This window comes from Atta colombica, unplaced genomic scaffold, assembly GCF_001594045.1.
Source record: "Atta colombica isolate Treedump-2 unplaced genomic scaffold, Acol1.0 scaffold58, whole genome shotgun sequence".
NCBI lineage: Eukaryota > Metazoa > Arthropoda > Insecta > Hymenoptera > Formicidae > Atta > Atta colombica.
The window spans coordinates 1,217,832-1,238,189 of NW_017259548.1; the positions used below are offsets into that span (position 1 = coordinate 1,217,832).

Consider the following 20,358-nt stretch of genomic DNA (forward strand, 5'->3'; position numbering starts at 1 on the left):
TCCTTCCTGACTCCGCGAATCGTCCAAGGAAAGCACGCGAAACATGATTCCACGAAAATCAATTGAGATTCACTGTTAAATTCATAATGTCAGATTATACTCAATTTGAGTTATTTTTAATCATTTTTATAGATCGCCACTGCCTACCCAATACGTCGTTAATTTAACTAAAATAGTGAAATTAAACAATTTAATTCAATAAAGTATATTAAATTTGACTCAAATTTAGTTTATTATTTACTAATATATACGTTAATATGGATGATGTTTACTTTGAATCTAACACAGGAACGGATTAATTTACATTTTGAACACGAAAGTTAAAAATAATAAAATGTTACTTAGCTCAAGAGATTAGGTTAGACTGTTATCAGGTTACCAGGTTAGATTGTTCCTTCAATATCTAACAATGTTGTTCTTTTTAAATAAAGCAAAGTCTTTTAATTTTAAGTCTTTTTTTAGATGTCGTTTTATTACCCAAAAATTTTCTATTATCTAAAACTATATATATAGCGAATTTAAAAAAAAAATTCATAATATATAAAAATTAGATCAAATAAACGATACATTTTGAAAAATCTAGATATAGTTTAACGATATTTATAACTTTACAATCATTAATAAGAAAGATCATAAAAAGAAATCAAGATCTCTATTCTATAACTTTTAATGATAGTAATAATATCTTACAGTATCTTTGCATTACATTGCAAACACAATTGCTTTTATATATGTTAAAAAACTGCATAAAAAGAATAATTTTGCAGAAGTATAGGAGAGAGTTGCCGAACCATTTAAATTATTTATACAATTATTTTTATTATATTTTTCATTTGATACTGATTTGTATGTAAATGGATATTGAGAATTGTAGCTTGTATGTATCTTTCGAACACTTATTACTATATGTTTAACTTTTCATCAGTTAATATGTAACAATTAACTAATACCCAATATTAATAATTTATCAAAAAAAGATCAAGTACTTATTATTTATCAAATAACAATAACGAAAGGACAAAAAAGTCGAAAATCGGCTTGAATTTATTTTTGCAATTGATATATGTATTATTATATTCAATTATTAGTTTTTATTATTGTCATTAGTTTTTGTTATCAGTCTAATCTTGTAGTAATTTAGAAAATTTGATAGGTTTTATGAAAGTATTAATTTAATTTTTATAATAATTGCAAATATGTATGCACAATGTAAAGTATTTTACAATATATTATTCATTTCTATATTATTCATATCTATATTATTTATTTCTCATTTATTTCATTTTTTTTTATTGAATATTAATTGCTTATATTAAATAATAATATAAGATATTGATGTGATATTTAGACGATCAGTACACTCATTCGACAACTCTTACCTATTTAAAAATGTAGCTAGATACAAATCTGAAAATAATTGTATTGGAACATCAAAATAATCACATAGGAAACTCAAACATCATAAGCAACACGTTGAAAAAATTTTCACATTGTAGCAACTACTTTAACTACTACATAATCTTTTTAATGATTGAAATCCAATAAAATTATTTTCAGATTTATATTTAGCTAAATGTTCAAGATATTTTAGTAAAACTGTTCTTTCCATTTGTGCAACGACCACACCATGTGTATAACGAAACCGACACTATTCGTTAAGTATTATAAGAATAGGAGCCTAAATCAATATGAGAAACTTTATTTTTAAGATCTATAAGGGAAGCATTGTAAAATCTCCGGGATCTCTTTCGTCGTGAATATTTTCTCGTATGTCCTATATAATTTCGACTATATCGATCGAATAACCGGATGTGTCGTGTTAACCCCGAAGGACTGTCCCGAGCTTCAAACGAGCCGGTTGCATACCATAGGATACTGTGTCTTATTCTTAGCATTTATACACCATGCTACATTCACTACCACTATACAAGGGACTGAGCGTATCCTTGTGAAAGGACGAATGTCTCGTATTCGGCATGTCGAGAGGGTTCGGCACCATCCGCCCGCCCTTCCGTCTAACGAGTGATAAACGGCCGGAAGGAAGCCAGAGGCGTTTCCACGAAAGCTACTGACAGGCCGGAAGACCGAAAGACGGGATGTGGTCGGCGAGTGAGCGCCGTGAACGCATTTGTACTCTATCGTGCTACATCAGCAGCCTGTGTGGCGTCCGTCGTTTTTTGAACGTTGCTCTTTCTCCCTTTATTTACTCCGCTCTAAATATCCTTCTGTCCGTCGTTCTCTATTTCATATTCCGCTTGAGTTTTGCCTTGCGTGAAAATATTTCGATTTTAATCATTTCGAAATTATTAATTAATTTTTATAATTTTAATTTTTTAATGATAAATTTGAAATGATTTTTTTTTTTTTTTGCAAGAAAAGCATGTACAGTTTTTGAGAAATTAAAGATTAAAAGTAAAGATAGAAGAAAAATAAACGTAGAAAGAAAATAAATTATTTTGTAAAAAGTAAATTTTGTCATTTTAGTATTTTAAATTTAATTTCTCAAAATTAATTTTTGGATATGAAAAACAGAAAGATTTTTTATAGTGACACGCACTAGTTGATATAATATTAAAAAACTGGAAAAATGAGAAAAAATATGATAAATAATGACTTTTTTTTATATTTTCAATATAAAATTTAATATAAATAATATAAAATTTAATATAAAAAAGACGTGAAAGAATAATCGTAACTTCAAAATAACAAGTTTTGTCAACAAAAATTGGACATTGTGTCTGTCACTACATATAAGGGGGAGAATTAAAGGAAAGAGCGGCTAGTAGAACGGAAGCGAGAATGGGAAGGAAGAGGAAGAGGGAAACGTCCGGCCGGATACGAGGTTTCCAATGTCGACGGGATCGTTTTACTCGAGCTTGCGATTAATTCTGCCAACGCCGATAAAAAACGTCGCGGCGGAAAAGGAGTAAATAGCTCCGGCACACGTGGAAGACACGCTTACGTCCATAGAACGTTAAATAGCACACGCGAGCGGGCTTTTAACCCCGGGAGCGAGACGCTCGTCTAGCCTTAAACCCGTCCGTTATATTCCAAGAAAGTTCGCGGAACATTTTCAACAAAATTACCCACGAAACCAGTATGCAATATTATTTCCGGGAAATGACGTGCGGTCTTCGAATATCTTGAAGGTTTCTCTTTCAGAGTTTCGTCATTGATATTTTCAAAGCTCGAAAGTATCTCGTGCTATTCTATTGTGTTTTAATTAAATCTCTTTTCTGTCCTTTCCATTTTTCAAACTCTAATTTTATCTAATATAATCTAATTTTCTTATTATTTCTTATTTACATAATGCTTACATTATTTTTTTAAAGGACTTTAAATTTATCTTTGGAACTATACTGTTAAAAGTGTCATAAAATTTAATTGTACTTTTAAATTAAACGAGTTAAATTTAATTTAATGACACCCGCCAGGAGGGGCGAAAATTTTTCTCATAATTTTTATACGAATTGAAACATTTTTCAGAAACTATTTGTATACTTTACCCAGAATTATTTAGAATGTTTACATCTTCTCTTAGAATTTTTTATATAAGTGAATTCTGAAATATTCTGAAATTTCTCATCCAATAATTTTTAAATATATTTGTAAATTTTTTAAATTTTATAACATTTTCATCAGAAATTATATTTATATAAAAAATTTTTTTTAATCTTACGATATTTTATAATTAACATATATGAAAAATTCTGGGAAAAGATGTAGATTTTCTGAGAAGTGTTCGTATAAAAAATATGAGAAAGTTATAAAATTATATAAAAATTCTAAGAAAAATTTTCATTAGGGATTAAATTTAATGTATCTTGAAAAGTATATTTATGTATATGAAATTTAATGTTAAAAAATTTTATAAAACTTAACGTATTTTCCATAAAATTTTGTATGAAATGTAAACATTAAATGTTCCTATTTGACATTTACTCCTGTTACATGTAACGGAGACAAGTGTGCTTTTTTTTACGATACAGCAAATGCGTTTTCTTTCGTTAATTATCGACATGATTTCTGATTCTCCGCGGATCCGACAAAATTTCAAGCCGCGAGCGCAAATGTCTAAGTGCTCGCGGAAGATGAGGACGCGGCGCGGATCTCGATTAACGGCGTCCAAAAACGCCGACGACGCACGCGGTGAGACCGTTAGAGCCGCTAACTCTCGTCGCATGGACTATAAAGCCTTCTAAATTGGTGCGGGCCACGAAAATAGACTTCCGGTTCCCGTCTCGCGCGCGCGTGAGTCCGCTCGCTCGCTCGCTCACTCGCTCCCGCCGAGACGCGTCGCGTCGCGTCGCGTCGCGACACGCCACGTCTGCTATCTAGTATGCCAAGAACGGCTCCTCCCCCTCGTCTTCCGTCTATGCTCGCACGCACCCGCGATAAATGCGGCCGCGTATACGCACACGTATAGTCAGGCCGCGAAAGTCTCATGTAAATATCGCAATCGGCAAAAATAATTCCGATATACAGAGGCACCGCCGGGAACATGCGGTGCTTTCCATTTGATGACACAAATCACACAAGTTGACACAAATGTTCTATCTTTGTCACTCTTTGAATATCAAGAAGGATAGAACGATGCTTATGTCAGTTTGTGACGTCAAATGAAAAGTATCCATGACAGATCGCGTTTTGTATATCAATATTTCATGCATAATGCATAAGACTCACACGAACAGATAACGATAACTGCGAGATCGTACAATGGAGGATATCTTACAATGGAGGATATCTTACAGTCAAACTGCGAAGATTACATGTGAATATGGGACCTATGACTATATTTCCATGAAAATACTAAAAAAATGTTCAGATCCGTGCTTCGATATTCTTTTTCATCTAATTTCTTACATTGCATTAACAATAGAATCTAAATAAATTAAATAACAATACTTATATGATTGTTAAAATATAGATAAAAAGATTAAGTCAAAGGTTTAGGAAGATAGAAAGATTAGTTAAAGGTTAAACGCGCGCAATACAAAATAGTCCAGAAAAGTCAGTTTTTACATATCAATTATAGGGGAGAACAGGTTTGAAAGACATGTTTTGAAAGAACCATTTTGTATTTCAACTAATGGAATATTTCCAAAAATTAAAAAATATTTTCATTTGATAACAGTACTTAAACTATGTCCATAAATATTAGATAGTCAAAATCGTCAAAATGTTATTATAATGAATCATGCAAAATTATCGCTATAAAAAGAAAGTTTCTTAAGTTAAATTTCAAAATCTTTTTCATTTATTTGCAATTAGCTTTTAGAAAAAGTTTTTTTTTATCGAATACTATAACGTAAGTAAAAACGTGGTTACGAAATTTTTGTTTGTTTTGATTTATTAGATATTCTGTGATTTTTTTACACATAATGTTATAAAAAAATCGATATTGAGAGCTATAAAAAAGTTGCTTTGCCTGATTCCTTCATTGTATATCCTGGGATATTCTTTTCAATACAATCGATTTTTTATTTTTTTAATACAATTTAGGAAATTTAGTACGTCAATACTTTTTTGAAATATATCGTATTGATGATCAAGTCCATTTTTATTCGCACTTCAATATATGGTCTTGTCAGCACACAGTACAAGATTATCTTCAGATATACGCAGTCTCCTTCTTCGAAGAACATCTCTGTGCATATTTATTGTAGGTAAATAGATTTTCAAGTATTTCTATTTTATAAAACAGCATTCCAGTTCGTTGGTTATGCTGCTATGTTAAGTTATACTGAAGTATTATCGACTCAGCTTCCATATTTCACTCTTTTCAATCATCTATCATGTTCAATAGATTATTCTGTAAATAATGAAGACTGGTATCAGTGCAAATTGTGCTCTGACTGGTCTCATACTTCATGTGGCAATAAAGGAAATTTTCATTTCTTTTGCAATAAAGGTTTTTAATTAAAAATATTATATTTTCTATTTTGCACACGTTTATTAATTTAAAAAAAAAAATATTTGTCATAGTATAAAGGATGACATTTTGATTTTATTTGTATTAAAGCTTATGTAATTTAGTACTTGACTCTTTCGAAACAAATAATAGCTTTTTCAAAATCATGTTGTTTTGAAAGAGCTGAATTTCTTATTTATGAAAAATGATTAAATCTCACAATCAGTTAATGACTAAATATTATTTTTTTGTTAAATGGATCTTATAGATAAATGAGTATACTTAAGTAAGAAAGTAATTATATTTGTTTAACATCAGATAAAAATTTTGTTTTCATATTTTGAAAAAATCAGCTCTTTCATACCCGCTTTCCCCTATTAGATGATTTGCAAAGAAATGCACATACTATGATATTACAGAGATATTACAGAGATTTTTAACAAAAGTTTTTCTCGAAAAGTTCATTTCCTAAATGTTTGATGTCCTTTTTACGTGCATCTTACAGCATATACCTACGTTTTAACTTTTAAAAACGCAAACGTTGCATTTACAGAAGTGAATTCCGATATGCAGAAGTGTTTTGAGAGTGCTCCACCTTCCGTATGTGTGTCAATATCTTTCACTGCGTGCATCTTGTAATGCTACGTACCGTTACACACCCGCTGTAGTCGAGCTGCACAAGCTGCGTGTGTAAATCTCATACCCGCGGAATAAATAATCCATGTTGCATTTTAGTTCCATGCCAGGATCTCGCAGCATCTTGCGGATAATATCTCGGTATCGAGAGAGAAGAGTCTCTCTCTCTCTCTCTCTCTTTTTCTCTCTTTCGCCACGGTGGAACTTACGGTACACGGCGAAGCATGACGTGACGCACGCAGGTGCAACTTACGTAGTCTAGCGTGGTTTTCGCGGAACGAAGCGAGCCTTTGGCTAAGGCATCTCATGCAGTTGCATCTATCTACGGATTCCCATTTCGCGCCGAGAAAGGATCGGCCTTCAAATGGCGCGCGTGTGCTCGCGCTTAGTGCCAAGGTCGAGGTTCTCGCTATACTTCTTTCTAGGAACTCCTTTCTTCCCTTTTCACTCCATGTGATCTCTAGTTCACGAGCAGCTGTTCTTCTCCGCAATATTCACGATTCAAATTTATGAGGAATCCTTTTTTTCTTTGTTTTACTTTTCGCAAACCGCATCCTTAGGGCGGGGCCGCGCATTTTACGCTCGAGGTTCTTGACCTCGAGCTGTGGCTATATTGTATTATGTCTGTAGTGACGGACCAGGTTATTGGATCGTGTGAATAGTACACTGGAAAAAAGTCTTGTAGCGTTAATTGGAATTTAGATAGATTTAATTTGAGAGTCACAAATCAAACATTTCGATATAGTTAAATCTATCAAACATTCTAATCGAGATTAGAAATTTAATTACGATAACTAAAATTCTGATTCATACCATCATAATTCGTTTTACTCTCATTCGTAATTAGAATATTTTCTTCAGTGTATAATATACAAGAAATGTATAATATACAATTTTGTGACCTATGCGCGTTGAATGCGCGCTTTCTTTCTCTCTGAAGATTTTATATTAATGAGAAATTCATAATGGCTATTGCAAATTAAATCATTAAATATTATGTTACTAATAACGTATGTGAATATATATAAGATTTTCTAAAATCTTTTCATTTCAATAAAAAGTTTTTTGTTGATTTATATGCATATTTATAATTTTATGATGTTCTGCGAAACGCAAACATATAATGCGACAATCTTTTTTTTTTAAGGATATTTCTCATAAGTATGCATTTGCCTCCAGCTTCGATAAGACTATCTGACATTATAACGCAAAACTATAAAGATAACTTATGGTCTGTTTTACAGATAAGTGTGCAGATTTGCACACTTATCTCTGCACTCCTATTTTTATTATTTATATTTAAAACCATATCATGAAAAAATGAAAAAAATAAAATTGATTTAGGAAGTCAAACATGTAATATTCAATCAATAATACAGTGATACACTATTATTAGAACTACGCAATTTGCAAAAGAAAATAATTTTATTTTCTAGAATTCATTTCTAGAATTCATTTTTAGTTGATTTTGTATAGAAACAAGTCACAAGTACATAAATTATGAGTTTTATCTAAACTGATTATATATGTTTTTATCAGTATATTAATAAAGTAGTTAAGTTTCCATAAGAATCATAAATAAGTGGGTGTCTCCACAGGAGATCTATGTCAGTATCGGCGACTTTCGTCTATTAATATTATTTAATTACATATTACATACAAAAATTATTTTTCATAAACTGTAAAAGTTTCGAGCGTCGCGCGCATGTTACGCAGCAAGTTTCGACACACTTCAGTGATCGCGGCGCCTCGCGATTTATATTGCACGAGATTATCTAATAGAACAGATACGCAAGAACAGATACGCCTCGCAATCGTAGCGATCAATTATATTAAGGCAATAAAACACCTCGTTTATATATAATGATAATTTTAAAAAGTTCAGTTATTGACATCAGATACAATAAACGTGTGTCAATAAGCGCAATAAACGCCGAATGAGCATGGCGAGAATTTATCGGAGAAACTGCAGCGGGCGAGTGGGTGTCTGCGGGAATGGTTAGATAGTTTAGCATCGGAAGAAGCGGATAAAGCGTATGCATGTATATGTATATGCACGCTTTTCCGTTTGGTCCTCCTCGCCATCAACCCGGTCGACCCCGCGGATCTCTTCTCCGCCCACGTAGCGCAACGCGAGAGATTCTCGTGTCTCTCGGACACTTAGAATGAGATAAATCTAAAGTGGACAGTATATACGTTCGAGCCCACGCGAAACCGGGTCTGATCGCGTTCGAGAGAGGTATGTCGCTCTCGCCTCTCCTCGCGTTCTATTGACATGTTAGTCGTAAAAGGTAAAGCGCGTCGATAACGCTCGTAATGGCTTCCGTAATTTCAAAAGATGAGAGTCCGGGTTATGCTCAACGTGGTGACCACATTTTTAAGCTGCGAAGCTGTTAGAGTCTTTCCTCCCGCGCCACGTCTCTCTCGGGAGAGAGATAATCCCCCTTTTTCTCGAAAGAAAGAAACGATAGCGTCTAATGTGCCAGTTGAAAATTACTCAAATATCGCGACTAAAGTCATTACTTTCAAATCGGAGATATTATTTCTCTTTTTCCAATGTGATAATATCTCTTCATAAAAAAAATTCTTTGTTTGAATCGCGACCGAGGGAACTACCTGTCGTAGATGAAACTCAAGTTGCGGATCTCGACCTCGAGACTTCCGAAATTCCTAATACGTGACAAAAACGATGGAGACGACGTCAGTCGTAAAATACGTCGCGTAATGTTATACATTTGCGAGATGAGAACGGGAGGGTGAGAGAACGGGGGAGACGAAATTAGCGGTTGGTCCTTCGAGAGTCCCGAACTTTATCTTAAAACCTCGAGCGGTCGAGAGAAGCGGAGTCGAGAGAGGATTGAAGGCGCGCGGCGTGATAGGTTGGAAGAAAGGGCGGAGAAGGTCGAGACGGAGGACGAACAAGGTTCGTTTGCCCGCCTGCACACGTGCACCTATATGGTAATTCCTTTCGGTCGCGGCGGAGTGTCGAGAATTTGACGACGGGGGTACGCCATAAAAGTACGCCGGCCACAGAAGAGCGTATCGTGGAACATGCACGGCACGGGCGAACGAACGATCGTATCTTTTTTTTTTTTTTTTTTTTTGCGTCTGAGCTGATTAACTCCGACACGCACAATGTTCCCTGTACAACGCGTATGCATTTTTTCGTTCTTTGGCACCGTACATGTAATTATTGCACTAAAATATAATTTGAGAAAGGGTCAAAGAAAATGATTTGCGTCCTGAGACCACCTGCCGTGTGATAAATAACAGAATTATAATTTGAAATATTCATTCAGGTTTGGCAGAATCGAGAAATGAAATTTAGATGTATATATTGAACAAAAGAATCGTAAATATTGCTAGTAATTTGCGCTAGCTCGTGCGAAGTAAAAATGAAAGTTGATAAGACTAAGAAACAAGCAAAACATTTATAAAATAATAATATACTAATAAAATTAATAAAACTATTAAATAAAATTTTAATGTCAGTCCATGAATAAAGTCACAATTCGTTCAGAAACGAGACAACGTTAAGTCTTAACGACTTGAACTGATAAAAAAAGCTGTTAAAGACTTAACATTATTTTTTTACCGATGATGAAAATGTCAAGTATCCGTTAAAATGATATGAAAGCCCCATGTTTATGAAATTATTGTCAAGAATGAAAAATCCGATTTTTAAAAATTAATTAAACTATTTAATGGGGAACCGATATTTGATTTATTAGAATAAACATTCATAATGCTGCCTGTAAGTTTAAAATCTTTAGATGTTGGAGGTATATATGTCAATTTAAAAATTATTTTGAATTGAAGAAAACTGTGCAGTCGAAATATATTCGTTTACATATACTTGAACATCATTGGACATTAAATTATGTATATTATTACCTTGTAAATTTTTTGCTCGTTTTTTAGTCTTATCAAAAAGAATTCTATTTTCAATCGGAGTGAATTTTTTTGTCGGAGCCATTTTAAATAATGCAATATAATTCACGATCGAATTTGAGACAGAATTTTATTTATAATTTTATGCATTGTGTAACAAAAACATGTGAATAATCAGAATTATAACTATAATGTTTTATTTTTATAAATATAGGAGACGCGTCAAATACACAAAAATACCAGTGATTAGTTAATCATATCTAGTGTAAAGAAAATTGAAAATCTATAAGCGCGAATACAATCGTGTCCAATTGGATAAGCAAATAACTCTTATCTATATATAAATTACAATTTAATCTTACGTAGATATCAATAATTTATGCACAGAAAAAAAGAAGAAAAAAACACATGTGACGATGTCTTGGTCTCAGGAACAAGTTACTTATTTGTTAACTGAATATAAAAAAATATCCTTACCTATACGTGATAAAATCTACTAATTGTACATGCTCGTGCAGATGTATTAAAAAAAAATTCTTACAGAATTAAATTTCTCGGTTTAAAGTTAAAAAAGATAAAAGACATTACAATATATGAAAATACTGAAGATATTTTAAATTTAATTTTAAATTTAAACGAAATATTGTTTTCAGATAAATCCATAAAATAAAACATTACGACATATCGCTTTGCTGTAATAATGAATGAAATTAATTTAAGAAAAAAAAAAAAGTTGTCCATAAATTAATTTCAATATTTTGAATCATTAAAATTCTGTATATAATAATACTAATTTTGAAAGGCAATTTTGGTGTCATAACTAATTGTAAAGCAATAAAAATATGTTCTTTCTTTTTTCCTTAAAATTTCTGTTTTTTTTTCCTGAGTTATATTATAGTTTTATTAAATGAGCGATATGAAAATGTTGAAAGATAAAATTTTGAAAGATAAAATGTTGAAAGATAAAATTGTAAATTAAACATTATATTTAAATAAATTTATAAAATGAGTGATTTCGTGTTTTACATATTATCTTCTGTATTTTGTATCGTTGTATAAAGCTAACCATTCCTTTTTTTCTTTCATATGCTATCGGATCCTCAAATAGAGATTTATTATATAACATATTTTACTCTTGTCTAATATGCAATAATTTGTACCAAATATTTCTTTTATATTTATGAAGTTACATTTATTTCTACGAGCGGCTATAATTTATGAATATTATTGAAATTATAATGCTGATATAATTAGAGAATTCTCCATAATACGATATAATTTTATTATATAACTTTTATAATATTATATGTATTTCTCAGTAACTATACGTCATTGTCATTTCTTAATAACCTAATCATAGCAATGAAAAATAATTAAATATTCTGTACATAATTGTAAATTAAATTATAAATTAAATGGTATAATAAAAATTTTTCTCATCTATAATTGTATTTATAACTTGATATAAAAAATTATAAATAGAATTCTGTCATGAATTATAGATCGCATAAAGTAAGCTTAATAATATTCATAAGTATATTTATAAATAAATTAGTTTTCTAATTTATATGTACATGTATATTACTTATATGTATATATATTATTCTATATCTGAATAATTAATCGAAGACATAAATTGATTTCAAACAACGATTGATCTGATGTTTTTTTAAATATCTAATTAAATCATTAGATATCACAAAAAATTTTAATCAAATATAGATTAATCTAAATATTTTAAATATCTGTAATTCTAAAATTTATTTTTTTATCTGGAATGGAAAATTGTGGTAGAGGTTAAAAAAAATAATCATAAAAAATTAAGAATAAATCGAGGATTTCTTACCTATTTCTTTATTGCTATTTTACGAGGTTTGCAATCACAACGTTCCATCGTTCAAGAAAGGGTTGAGAAGCAATGCCTCAGTTATTGGTCATTGACTAGGCGGCGATACCGGGTGGCTTGAGCGTCCAGCCCAAGTATTGCTCTCTTGGCGTGGGTTTCGGGATAAATGGGCGGGCATATTCGACCGGTCATTGTCCACCTAACGATAACGTAGCTTTCTGTATAAGTCTGCGTTGCGACTCGCGATCTGTATCACTTTTCATTGTTCAAACTCGATATCACTGTTTTTATTGTAATATAATCGAGGAAAGAAAGAAGTTCTCGAGGTTATCATTATCATTATCTTCATAATATGCCTCTCAATATCTTACGAACCAAAGTATTCGCACTCGCAGAATAGCTTCCTCCCACTACCATAACACCTTGAGTACATATGCAATTAACGCAGTTTGGATACGAGATAAATATTGAAACAGTACATAGAGAGATAATGGAGCCAAGGTCCTTACCTCTCGCGGTCTACTGTTTGAGATAAATTCATGTCATCTCTCTTTCGCATCCTCACTGCTCGCTCTTCAACGGATATATACTTTTTTTTTTCTTTTGCAATGTGCGTGCGCATTTTTCTAAGATTATTTGATACTGCGTTTCCATACGCGAATGCGTTTCCTACGTTTTTCGCAACTCGAGAATGTATAGATCTATCGTGTTTCAAGCGTATCGAGAGTGTATAGATTTCGTATTTCAAACGCCAGAATCCGTATATACATACGGAAAAAAAAAGTCTAGTTGTAACTATCAAATGTTGAATGGAATAATTTTCCAAATATAACAATTTTCCAAACATTTTATCCAACAATTTTATCTTTCTGAATATTTAATAAGTAATACCATTCAATAATACTTATTAAATATTTATAAAGGTAAAATTATGTTCAGTTTAGTTATGTTATCTGAAATTATTTCACTCAATATTTGATAATCAGATTCTTTTTTGTTTTATACTCAGGTATTTTATCTTCGATATCGTACAATAATAAACATAGGTGGATGTAGGTTTCTGATTATGCGCAATTATATGTGCACCCCCGGTGCACCCACGAAGAAACCGACGGCATTGCAAATGGATTTTTTTAATCACAGCCAGGCGCTCTTGTAAATCCTGAACCGCGTCCGGGTTTATCGCCTACTTTTGCGCTCCTGCAGCCACAGGTGTGTCGCAGCAGCGGAGCAACGTGCTCGGGGCTTTTTCGCCTGTACACACCGTTATACAGCGTGTCTCGAGATTCAATAAACCTACGGTGTGCAGCCGTCTAACGGCGTCTGCTGAAAAGCTCCGAGTTTCCTATGAATCGACATTAGAATCAACTCTTCGGAAAAAACATCCAGTTTTCTTCTTTTTTCCATATAAAACATAATGTGATGGATTGCATCCGTATTTATGATTGCAATCTCTAATTTGCGTGAATCGAAGTGATCGAAATTACAGTCAAGCTAGAATCACTAATAATAATGTTATTATTTCCGGAGAGAGGAAGAGAGAGAGAGAGAGAGAGAGAGAGAGAGAGAGAGAGAGAGAGAGAAAGGCCGTCTCCTAGATATTTTCTTCGATATACTTCGCATATTGCTGCGACAGTACAGAATAATCAAAGTTGAAATCTTGACTGGAAGATCAACGACTTCTAATTCAACACGGAAAAAAAATGTACAGCTAATTCTGAAATTAACTGAAATTGTATTAGCTACTATAGCTATGAAATTTGTTAATACATACAGATAATTTGCTGTTGTAGCTATAAGAACGTGATAGCAAAGTAGGCATGTCTATTACAGATCAATTTATTTAGCAACATGAAATTAGTTGTCATAGTTATCAGATATGTATCCGTAAAAGAAAATTGTTTCTATTACAGCTAAATGATTTGCTGAAACTGTACTTGCTACCAAATTGTCTACTACACAGAAAACGTTTACTGCGAGGATCAATAATAGCAAAATGCTTGTCTGTTACAACGATAATATTTAGGCCTCACAGTTAATGGAAATTAGACTTCGCAGACACGACGTTAGATGTCCATATAATGTTACTGAATTAGCTGCCAAACTTAATTTTTAGCTGTGGCAGCTGATCGTTTTTTTTTTTCCGTAAATTTTCATTCGCGATATGGATATTTGCGGACACCCGGTGGATCTGTCTACGACCAACCTACTGCGTGCCGGCCTACGTATATGCGGGTATCTGCCTGCCTGCCTACCTACTTGGTTCACCGATTCTCGCCGGTATTCACGACGAAAATGCGTACCCACGTCTCGGACTCGGTTGCGAGGCAGGCTCGGCTCTCTCGACACGGCACGGCACGGCACGGAACAGCTCGGCTCAGGTATATACTCGGCTGTCTCGACTTCCGGTCGCGGTAAAGGTGTGCCTAGGCGGAGTTATACCCACGCGACCAGACGCCGACGATCGATGGCAGAAAAAGAAAGAAGACCTACAGAAAGTCGCGCTACTATACCGAAGCTTCGTTCATGGGATAGACCTGTCTCGCTGTTAAATCCCATTTGGGCATCCTCCACGACGCTAAATCAAGCGAACGTAAACGCGAACGAATATGGTATCGTTACTATGGGCTTGGAAAAAACTACGATAGACAAATCCCTGATCTTTTTGACTTTTGATCGCGTTTCGTTCCGTTCATAAACCTGAAAATAAAATAATGAATATATATATAGACTCAAATAAAAATTATGTTTTAAACTTGCGATTTGATCATCGATATAGATATAACAGTTCTATAACATATTCCTATTCGAAATTTTTGCAATGTTAAGGCGATTTTACTATTCCTCCTTAAATATTTCATGTCCCTGATGTTATTCTTTCTTCTGTATACTTCGATTGTTGCAGGCAATAATGCAATTTAAATTCACCCATTGCAATTTTATATTAAATATTCTCAGTATCTTTAATTGATCAGTATTTCCAAATTGCAATAAGTTTACAATCCACCGAGATATTAATACAGAATTTGAAAATAAACATTTCTGAATCAGCGAAATCTTTGTATTAGTGAAATCATTCTTTAAAATCTGAAATTTTTCAGAGTTTGTTCTCTAGGCGTATAATATATTCTTATGAATTAATTAAATACTTATTACGTGGGACAAATCATATCCTATATATATATATGTAACACGTAGACGATTATCATTCACTCATGGCGAACGTTACATTCCTTTTCATTGCAAAATATATTATGTGCTATTTCTCTAATTGATTAATATGTTAATCTATCGTTTCAGTTTGTCGACTTGGGCATGGTAACTAGTATAGAATATAATCATAAATCCGTGGAATCGGCTAGGAAAGGTCAAGAAGTCTGCATCAAAATCGAGCCTGTACCTGGAGAAGCACCCAAGATGTTCGGTCGTCATTTTGAGGCGAAAGACTTTCTTGTCAGCAAGGTAAGTACACTAATTTATCATCTTAGCTCTGTTTGAAAGCAGAAATAAATTACGCAGAGATAAATTAAATCAAGAGGAAAAAAAATTTTAATTTTCAAAATTAAACAGCAAATAGAATGAATATCGACAGATTTTTGTTTAACTATAACTGATAGTTTAGATATAGTTTTGCAATTGTATCTATATTGATCAATTTCAGGTTCTATTATTTCAAAATCAAAATACATTTATAATTTTACGCTAAATTTATTATAATTGAATATTGAATATATAACTATATATAATCCAATCGATTAGTTTTGAGCTCGGCGATTTCATAATTAGCCTGTTAAATTATATACTATTTTACTCGCGCTAGACTACGCGAAACTGAGAAGCGCATTTTCGCCTTGACGCAAATTCGACTTAGTATGCGAGACCTAGATCGAAAAAGGAAGATGAACATCCGGCGGCGATCGCTCGTCCGCCGTCGGCTTCCGGCCTTCGTAGAAGCTCGCTACCTTTTCCCCTCCGCGTTTCCCTTTCCCTTCTCCCTCCATTTTTCATTCTTCTTCCTTTTTCGTCTTCCTCCAGGCGAGGATATCGACTATAGGACGAGTTCGGTCCTGCGTTGCTCAGATATTTCATTCCAAAGCATACTTTGCTCACACGTGCAAATAATTCTTTACTTGGGTGATTACTATATTAATTACAATCGTATTCTCATGTCGTGGACTTTAAAAGAGCTGACGGGAGAATTAATGCGAGACACAAGACGTCTCTCTTAAACAAAGCAAATGCAGATATTTAAGTGTATTGTATAGATAATAATAATAATAATAAACAACATTGGAAAAATAGAAGCAAAAATAAAAATTTGTTTTTCTGTAAATATATAGTTACGAGAATCCAGATTAGATATAGAAGAATGAATTATAAATAAAAACCCTAATATGCACGTGTCGAGTAAGCGGAAAGGGTTAATGAAGGACTAAAATGGGACTAAATAGATTAAGTTTCAATTACTCCGTCGTTACATTATTCTCGTGGAAATGTATGTAAAGATCGTTAATTAAGACGGATGTTTCGTATGCTTCTTCTTCTTCTCACCCTGTGAGAAACGGTACCTGATGCCTTTTCTTCATACAAACCGACGTTCATCTTCATTCTTTCCTCCTTTTTCTCCCTCTGTACCCTCTTCTTTACACGCTTCTCCTTCTCTCTTCCACAAACCTCTTCTATATCGTCGTGCTTCAAGCATTTTTCTGTGCTTTGGTAGACAAGCGGAAGTCGTCGTTACCGTTTGGTTCGTGGAATCAGTTCCGGAAGTATCTTGTTCCCACGACGATTCTCCCGAAGCCGCTGATCCGTCGACACGTCGGCTCATACGGGCGAAATAGAGCGAACGCTTTTGCTTTTCAACGCCTTTCTAACGCCAAGAAAATACCTACCTCCGAAAGATACGAAGGGAGACACGAGAATAAAATGAACCGAGAGCAAACATTTAGTTTTTACTACAAACGTACATGTTTTTTTATCGGAGTATTTTTTCCGTTTTAAAGATCAGTTTTGCTCCTATGTAAGCAAGAAGCTGTATAAAATCTGTGAAAAAATATAAACAGCATAAAGTACAAGTTTTATATCATTGTGTTAGCTCAGTTATTTATTTTGGTATGATAAATATTTCGAAGTGTAAGAAAAAATACTTTTAAATACAAATAAATAATTCTATTCAACACACTTACAAATAAATACTTTTGAAAATTATAATAAGTAAAATATTTAATTTCAAACAAATATTTTCGCTTCTACTTTCGGCCAAGGGATTCGCTTCACTTATATTGTAAGCATACGAATACAATATTTCTCGCCGCCACTTTTCAGAGATGCGTTTATTTATCCGATCACGGAAATAGTCTGTTTCTTGGAGTAGTGGAAAGAGAAAAGTGGATCACATATAAATTGCGATTGAATATACTATTCTCGCGAATGTAAAGAAATCGGTAAAAATTCTACGAAGAAGACGATATCTCGGATCGATCGATATGGCACGATCCGCGCGATTTTATCGCACGTTCGTCACGCAGACCGAAATTGCATAATAACATCCGAGACGCATAATCGTGATCGCGAGCTTCGCGCGAAAAACTTAAACTTTCAAATTAGTTCTGCGCTTTGCACCGTCGGTGAAATTTTTTATGATTACCACGAACTATTGTATATTCAACGTTCCGCGTACTTTACGAGCGGTAATACGAACGTAAGAGGAAGGGAGGGAAACACGTGGGGGGCGAGAATGAAACAGAGAGAGAGAGAGAGAGAGAGAGAATGAGAGAGAGAATGAGAGAGAGAATGAGAGGACGAGAAGCGGCGAGGAGCAAGGGAAGCTAGAAGGGGCGTGGCGGGAGGCAGGCGTCCTCAATAGCCGCGTAAAACCACCATTGTGACCGATCCATGAATGAAACGGGACTTCCGGCCGAGAGTGGGGGCGGAAACAGTTGTGAAGCGTTACGTTTCCGAATGGTCCGTCGTGCGCGCGCGCGCGAGCGCACACTCACGCACACAACACGGGTTCCTCTATTTGCGAAAAGCATCACGTGAAAATTGGCCACGACACTACGCGTTTCGAGAAACGTACGCGGTTTGCAAAACGACCGGTGAGGTTGCCGCATTATCCGTTATTGAGATTTCGCTTTTAACAGATCGTTCTAGCATGCTACGTCACACGAATGACGCCTGTGTTTCCGTTACAAGTTGCGTCATTCGAACGTGTAACATGTGACGCTAGATTTTTTTCCCCCCTCGAGCCTCGACATCGTAGATGAATGATGTCAGTCTACTCTCGAGTCCTCACGCTCGGATTATCCGATCTGATCGTCTGATTATATTATTCGTATCCTTGATCGATCCTTGGACTTGATTTAACTTTAAGATATTAAGAGAAAATCTTAGAGATCAATCTTCTCTTGTTTTCCTCTTATATCATACCATTTATATCTCTTTCATTTTATTATTTACTATTATAGATAAGATAAAGTCCCAGTGAGCTATAACAGGATATTAATACAAACCTTTATTTGTTTATATCATTATTAATCGCAAATGTTTTTTTAAATATAAAATATTATAATTTTAATTTTAATCTTTAAATACAATTAAATTGTAATATTGTAATAAAAAAAGATTAATAATAATTTGAAATTAATAATAATAAACTTGGAATAAATGTCTAAATAGATAGAACATAGATACATATCCAGTCATTGGAACGTTTACCGTAATTGTTGTTTAAAAATTTACTTGTTGAAATTTATAGACTTGTGGAAAGAAATTATAATGTAAAATTAGAGTAGGTATTTTTTTGAGTTGAAGATAAATATGCGAGATAAAACATACAGATTCTCGTTTTATCTTTACGTTTTATCTTACAATTAGAGCGGAAGAGGATTTTTTTATTGTTTTGTTTACGGACGATTGTTTACGAGCAACCTTTATAGTTGTCACACATTTTATTACCTGATAATGGAAGCGCCATTTCTCAAATTGTTACAGATAAGCAGACAGAGTATAGACGCCTGTAAGGATTACTTCAGGGATGACCTACTGAAGACCGATTGGCAACTCATGGTAGAACTGAAGAAGCTCTTCCAGATACTCTAGGATATGATGAGGATTGCGACGGCGACATTGTCCAAGGGCCTTTTACTTTTCCGGCGGCTGCTCGGCGAGAAGATCGGGCTCGAACCCAAACGAATGTCTCCTCGATCGTCCTCGAGTCTTCCCGAACAGTATCGCCGCAAGATACGCGTCGATAATGTGGCATGCTCAAATCCCTATCTCGATCGTTGATCAATGCTTCTCAGGCTCCTCTTCATACTCTGGCATCCTCTTCATACTTCAGAAAGATCGCCGGAAGTTCCATGACGTTATTGATGAGCATGCTGCGAGAAGAGATGCGAAGACGATCTCGGACTCGCTGAGAAACGTCCTTGGAAACGTACGCGTGGCTTTCGAGGACGATCGTCGGGAAGGAGACGCGTATTCCGCGATTGCGTTCGGAGTATGTCTGGAGTCCCACGAAAGCGGCTATACCCGTATCTTATTAATGAACAGGAAGAGAACGTAGCTGGTCGGAGAGGAAGCTTCTTGGAAGTGCGCGATCGCGAGAAGGAGAGGATCACTCCGGATGGAACGTCGTAAATGACGACGTTGTAGATATGCGGAAGGGAGAAAACAGAATCAAGAGAGAAGAAGAGAAAGGGGAAGGGGCGAATAAATGTGGCGCTGATGTACGAAATAATCGTGCAAGAACCTCGTGTGTTTTGTAATGTAATCTCTTTATAAGACAAACGCAAGTATTGCGGACGGAAAATAAAAACTACGCGTTTTCGCAAAAAAAAAGGAAATAAAAGAGAGAGAAAAAAAAGAATATCTCTTTTACGTGCTCTTGAACGTACGTCGGTGGCTTATTCCTGAGAACATTCGCTCTGTCACCTTTTCCTGGTACCCGTCCATCTCAGATGCATGTCATTTTATGTATCCGATTTACTCACAGCAGTAAGTATTCCTCTTTTAACAATAAACTTTCTGCATTTTCGTGAGGAAATCTTTTATAATGACACACCTCCCC

The 20,358-nt window shown here is 34.2% G+C and overlaps 1 protein-coding gene across 1 annotated transcript in view; it reads left to right on the forward strand.

Annotated features, from left to right (window-relative positions):
• The window catches only part of LOC108692095 (eukaryotic translation initiation factor 5B), a 44,831-nt gene extending 25,300 nt beyond the window's left edge, over positions 1–19,531 (forward strand). The window contains exons 15-16 of the mRNA XM_018200218.1: positions 15,588–15,749; positions 19,281–19,531. Coding sequence (XP_018055707.1) covers positions 15,588–15,749; positions 19,281–19,388 — 270 coding nt within the window. The 3' untranslated portion in view covers positions 19,389–19,531. The remainder of the gene's footprint in view (positions 1–15,587; positions 15,750–19,280) is intronic.
• The last annotated feature ends 827 nt before the right edge of the window (positions 19,532–20,358 follow it).